Genomic DNA, 6,596 nt, shown 5'->3' on the forward strand with positions numbered 1-6,596 from the left:
ATTTCCAGAAGGTCCTGCTCGGAGCAGTATTGCAGTTTTAGTTGTTCCACAAAGTCTTCCCAAGACATTTTGCTTGCTTCTCCCTTGGGCATAGAGTCAGCTAACAGCTTCCACCAACTCAACACGCCAGATTTTAGCAGAGGGATCGCAAGAGCGGTCTTCTGCCTGTTGCTGCATTCGCAACTTTCAAACATAGTCTCCATTTCGGAGACCCAGTCCATAACTTGCACCGGCGTCGGGCTTCCGGATAGAGATGGTGGTTTGGATGCCATGAAATCCTTATACTTGCACCCACGACCATCATTTCCTCCATACTGGTTATTGCGTCTAACCATTGGTTGTTCGTCTTGACCAATGATCCCACTAAAGTTTTCTCCTTCAGACTGCCCTCCATTCTCCTCGGGCTCTTCCGCTTGAATTAACGGTTCTTCACGATTCTGCCTAAGCAGGCGTCTTGTTTCTTCCATCTGACGATCCAACATCATTTGAATCATCATTTGTACACCAGCCATTGTTATCGGCTCAGGTGCATCAACTACGACAGGTACTTGTTGATTTACAGGCGGTTGATTCCTGTTTTCATCAGCATTTCCAACTCCGCTTCTTGTTCTCACCATTTTTGATCTACACACCGAATTATTTCACCTTATTACTCCAAACGATTACATGCTAGTTCTAATATCGTATACATACGCTTAGAATCCTAAACACATAAACCTTCAGATCCGGTTGGCAACAAACCGTAGATCCGAATAAATAATATCATATATGGCAACATATAACATTTAGCACATAAAAGCATTTTAGGCAACTCTCCTAAAATAAACTAGTGCTCGTGTCTAAATTTATCAGACACACACCTCCCAATCTCCATTTAGCATCTTAAGTTTAAGTCTAGAAATCCTACAATTTCCTAGTTCGCTTAAACTAATGCTCTGATACCAACTGTGACATCCCCAAAAATCTCGGCCAGAAAAGACCGATTTCATTTATGCTTTTTAAAACATTTTCAGAGTAAATCCGTTTGATTTTAAAAGAGATGCGGAATTTGTTCCCAAAAACAAAACATGATAAAATAAATATTTATCAAAACATTTCATGTAGAAATACGATTTCATTTCATAAATCAAAAGTCGGGATGTCATGTTCCGATACAGATCACAAAGCATAAACGATAACATTACAAGTCGTTCAACAAATATATACATATACAGACTTGTAAACAAAAACAACTTGATGACTCGCCCATCTTAAGCTCTTGCGCCACTTCCTGTAATACAAATCAACTGAGTGGGTCAGGCTTGGGAGCCTGGTGAGCATATAGGGTTTTCAAACCCACAATAATTATATTTAATTACAACAATCAACAATAAACCCGATTACCCATTCCCGTTATCCTCACCTTACGTTCCTAAAAATAACGTCTATTATAAGGAACTTATTTCAGGATTTTCATCGGGACGGACATTACTGCAGAGGGGCTTCCTCAACAATAAGTGTCCTAAAGGCAACCATGTGGGGGATAGAGTACACCGGTGAACACGTCGTTCACAACACCTACAGGTAATGAGCCTGCTAGTGTTCCACAGGACAGTCTAGAATAGTCCGTGGTCGTCATCCATACTCTGCTGAATGACTAGAATAACACCAATAACACCGAGGCCTCTCATCTGTTTATTACACACCAATTATCTACCCATGTTCTACCCAACATATTAGTAGATAAAAATATACATTTTTATACACTGTTTAAAAACCTGTATAGCATGCTTTAATCAATACATGTTCCACATAACAGATGAGGCATACACACATAACACGTATTTCATAGAGAATATATCAGATCTATGAGATAGAAGAGATTGAATATACATTCACACATATAACCACAAAATATATACACGTAGCACGTATTTTATATTAAATACTTCATAATATTGCGTATTGAAAAGGGACTATACACTCACTTGATCAGAAGATGATCCGACAGCACTACGGCTTATAGAAATAGTATACTTCGATAGATCTGGAAGATCTTCACCAAAATCGAACTCCTCGCGGGCAGAGCTTCGGCTCGGGAATAACGCTCTTCGGGATCCTCGGGGCTTCGGATCTTGCTTCGGGGCTCGGGAATGATACCGGGGCTTCGGGATATGATTGGCACGCAAATCGAGGCAAAACTTAGAGAGAGGGAAGAGTTTGAACAAGAGAAAATGGCTGATTTCGAGTTCTATTTATAGGCTGAGGGTCTGGGATTACGCGGGGCGTAATCTTAAATTACGCAGGGCGTACTCAGTACGCGGGGCGTACTCGGTTACGCGGGGCGTACTTTGACGTCACTGCATGCGTCGACTGGTGGCACTCGAGTATTGGTCAGACAAGTTGCATCCGACTGAGTACGCGGGGCGTACTCAATTACGCGGGGCGTAATTGACTTGTCGAACTTCTAAATTGCGTAACTTTCGCATACGAGCTCCATTTTCGACATTCTTTATATCCACGCGAAGGTCAGACCATACTCTACAACTTTCATTTAGACTCCGTCGGCTAATTTTGACTTTTATTTTTATTATTTATTTTAAGAAGGCCGGGACAGAAAAACTTCGTTATAAATTCATAACTTCTTCGTTTGACGTCCGTTCTCGCCTAACTTTTCATCGTTTCGCTACTAACAACGAGATCTTCGATTCTCATTTAGATTGTTTCGGCTAAAAACCGCTCGATCTCAAATCGAGTATTTGGGCTGCATACTGCTAAGTCGAAACTTAGAAAAATCATAACTTCCTCATACGAAGTCAGATTTGGGCGTTCCTTTTATGCATGCTCTCGGTTTAACGAAATCTACGACTTTCGTTTAGATCGCTAAGGCTAAATATCACTCTATCTTAAATTCATATTTTACGTCACTCGACGTCGTGCCGGTTCTGTCGCGAAACTTCGACAGGTCATAACTTCTTCGTTATAACTCGGATTTTGGCATTCCTTATATCTCCGGAATCCTTGTTTCAACCACTACAACTTTATGCAAAGATATCGGGCTTATCTCACACTTAAATTTTGACGCTTATTTTATTCTTAATTCATTAAATAAGAAAATAAACACATAAATCACATAATTCACATAATTCACAATAATACATTTTATTATGTCAAATTGGGGTTACAATGGTTAACCTAGACTATTACATTGCTAAAATGGCAAGCCTAGAAACACGGGCGTTACAAAAGCTCTTCTTCTCGGGGCCTTCTGGCGCTCCAGGAATCGCTACATAGGAAGTTCCAGGGAAAGTGAAAGAGGGTTTGGGGTGTTTGGGAGAGAAAAGTTCGAAAAGGTGTGAAGTGGAATGAAGATAACGCCTCTATTTATAGGCTGAAGCCTGGGTGTACGTTGGGCATAATAAACCTGTACGTTGGGCGTATTGTATATTATGTGGGGCATACATGGCCACGTGTCAGCATCCGGTGGAAAGGCATGGGGAGGAAGCAACGGTCCAGATGTTGCCACGTGTCGGCTTCAGAGCTTAACCCAAAAATTAGTCATCTTCTAAATTTCGTAACTTTCGCATACGAGCTTCGTTTTTGACGTTTTTTATATCCACGCGTAGGTAGCAACGTAATATAAAATTTTCATTTAGACTTTGTCGGCTAATTTTGAATATATTTTTAAAGTTATATTTTAACAGGCTTAGACAACTAAAGTCCGTTAAAAATTCATAACTTTGTCATCCGATGTCCGTTTTCGTCTGTCTTTATATCACTGAGCTCCTATTAACGAGATCTATAATTCTTGTTTAGGTTGTGTCGGCTAAAAATCGATCGATCTAAAATTCGATTTCGGGTTGTGTGCAGCTATGCAAAATCTTAGAAAAATCATAACTTCCTCATACAAAGTCAGATTTGGACGTTCTCTATATGCATGATTTTGGTTTAATGTCTACTATGACTTTCATTTACATCACTAAGTCTAAAAAGTATTTTATTTCAAACTCACTTTTTACAATACACGACGTCGTGCCGGTTTTTGTCGCAAAACTTTGACGGGTAACTTCTTCTTTATAAGTCGGATTTCAGCGTTCTTTATATGCACAAAATCCTTGTGACATATACTATAACTTTGGTTAAGATTATTTATTATAAATAATATTCTATCAAAAATTATTTTTTAACACGTATTACATTTAAATCGACTAGCCCGAATCCGCAGGCGTTACAATTATCTCCCCCTTAGGATGATTATGTCCCAGAATCATCAATGAAACATGGCTTGTATAATGACTGCTTATGTTATCTTTTCATCCTAGGTAATAATCGCAACTCATTGGTCCTATCAAATGAGTATCTAACTCTTGGACTTCTTGACTGTTGGCGGTGCGCAATCTTGCACCCGCTCTTTATCCTATGTTGGACTTCAATCATAACCTTCGAGTTACAAAATCAATCCTTATTGGAGACTACTTCTTCTACTTAAACAGACTTAACTTAATATAATGTCTTTACTTTGATTATCGTAACAGACTGATGGGTCATGTTCTAATAACCTCTTATCGTATGATGCAAGGCTTAGACTTAGGTTTTTTTGATTCAGATTCCAAAATGGACGATACATTACTTCATATTCAATGTGGTTTAATCACATTCTGGCAAGTAGAACTTCTAGCTACAAGCTTCTTACCTTAACAACGGTTGCGATGCTTCTATTGATCGCTTCGATTATCTTTCACTTCAATCTTCTGGCTTAAGTCAAATGCTACATCAATCTTGGTTCTTCGAACACATTAACATACTTTATCTTATCTAGACTCGATTTGATATGACCACTAGGGTCAAAATAACAATCATCTTGTTAGTTATTACTGCAATGATGGTAACAACATACATGAACAAAACAAAATCAATTACTAGTGCCTTGTTAACCTTGCGACTTTCCTTGATCCAAGTGCGAGTCCTGTTCTTTTGGTAGTATAGGGCCTCTACTACCTATCGCACCTACTCATACTTGTCCCAAGTATTGTCTCACAGTTCTCCAAGTCACCACACAAGAAAAATCATATAGAAACTTAACACATAAGATAACATAACCAAGGTTTATATTTACAGAGATGTTCAAGTTCACCCTATACTATGCCTTTTATATTAGGCTACACCACATGATACTATTTATATGGCTACTTTATAGATCCTTACTCCTAATCCTTTACATAATCGCCTGCTTCATTAAGGATCATTTGGGATGCTCTTGCCTTTGGCTTTCGCAGTGCATTTGGATTTGTAGCTCCTTCCCTCTTTGGGCAGTCTTGCTTGAAGTGTCCTTCTTCACTACACTGAAAGCAAAATTCCCTCTTCGTTGTGCATTCCTTGGCATAATGACCAGTCTTCCCGAATTTGAAGTAGGTCACCTCTTTAGAGCATCTCCTAATGTGCTTCCTTCTACACTTGTCACACCACTTTTGTTCATTGCTATCCCCATACCTCTTGTTGTTGGGGTCAAACTTCGGGAACATATTTTTCTTTTCGGATCTTGAAGACCCCTCAAACTTCCTCTTCTCGCCAACTTCAACCTTATTGGTGGTTCTGCCTTTGATCATTTCTTCAACAGACTTAGCAGCCCAGTTCGCCGTCACAAGAGTAGGTGCATGTCTTACTCGCCAACTTCAACCACGGTAGTCAATTTGCTTACTTATCGATTTTTTTTAGCTTTTCAGGGACGATGCGCAAAGCAAACTCCATCTTTTCCGTGATGGCATTGGTATACTCGTCAATGGACATGTTGCTTTTTTTAATGTAAGAAACTGGTTCTCCAGCTCTATCATGTTTTAGCCTGTGTGGAACTTGCATTTAAAGTGTACCAAGAATTATGCCCATGTCAGTTGTAGTGGCTCATTGGGGCTTATGATCTTTCCCAAAGTGTTCCACCAACGAATAGCCCCACCCCTAATCTAGCGCACAACATAAGTGGGTTGCATCTTTCCTTTGCAACCACATGTTATGAGAGCTAGATCTATTTCAGAGATCCAATCCATAACTCCGATTGGATCTTCTTTCCCAGTAAAAGTTGATGGTTTGCAAGTCGTGAAGTCTTTATACTTGCATCCGTTCCTTTCAATTCCTTCATCTTGGTAATTTCTTCTAACCACTCGGGGTTCAGCTTGACTCACAGTGCGGCTGTAATTTCCCTCCTCTGATTGTTCGATGTTCAGTTCAAGCTGTTTAATAGGCATAGTAGGTTCATCCCTATTCTGTGAAGTAGACGCCTTGTTTCTTCCATCTGACAATCCATCATCATTTGAATCATTGCTAGTACTCCCGCTATCGTGATTAGCTCGGGTGCAGCTTCTACCTCTAGTGCACGCTCAATCACTCATGGCTCGGGCTGATGGTTTCCATTATCATTTCCATTAATGTTTCCTAATCTGCTTTGAGTTCTCACCATGTAGATCTATATGCCAAATCAGACGTTCGGTGTGCAGTGAAGAGAATTAAGATAGGAAAGCTTTATTTACGATAGACATATAAATCTCCTTATCACTCCAAAATGTTACATGTCAATTCTAATATCGTAATTAAAAGTTTAGAATCCGGAGCACATAAAATTTCTA

At 39.5% G+C, this 6,596-nt stretch overlaps 1 protein-coding gene across 1 annotated transcript; it reads right to left on the bottom strand.

Moving 5' to 3' along the window:
- Nucleotides 1–5,186: 5,186 nt before the first annotated feature.
- LOC111910013 (uncharacterized) lies at nt 5,187–5,835 on the bottom strand. Its single transcript, XM_023905810.1, has 2 exons — nt 5,678–5,835; nt 5,187–5,571 (listed from the first exon to the last, which is right to left on the bottom strand). Exons 1-2 carry the CDS (start codon nt 5,833–5,835, stop codon nt 5,187–5,189), a joined length of 543 nt encoding a protein of 180 aa, XP_023761578.1.
- Nucleotides 5,836–6,596: the final 761 nt, after the last annotated feature.

This window comes from Lactuca sativa, chromosome 1 (assembly GCF_002870075.4).
Source record: "Lactuca sativa cultivar Salinas chromosome 1, Lsat_Salinas_v11, whole genome shotgun sequence".
NCBI lineage: Eukaryota > Viridiplantae > Streptophyta > Magnoliopsida > Asterales > Asteraceae > Lactuca > Lactuca sativa.

Bases quoted from the DNA above. Each gene is read 5' to 3' on its own strand.
- LOC111910013 (XM_023905810.1), bottom strand. From the start codon at position 5,835: ATGCAAGTTCCACACAGGCTAAAACATGATAGAGCTGGAGAACCAGTT. The intron at 5,572-5,677 runs GTAAGCAAATTG...GATCAAAGGCAG, and splicing joins AAGCTAAAAAAAATCGATAA to AACCACCAATAAGGTTGAAG.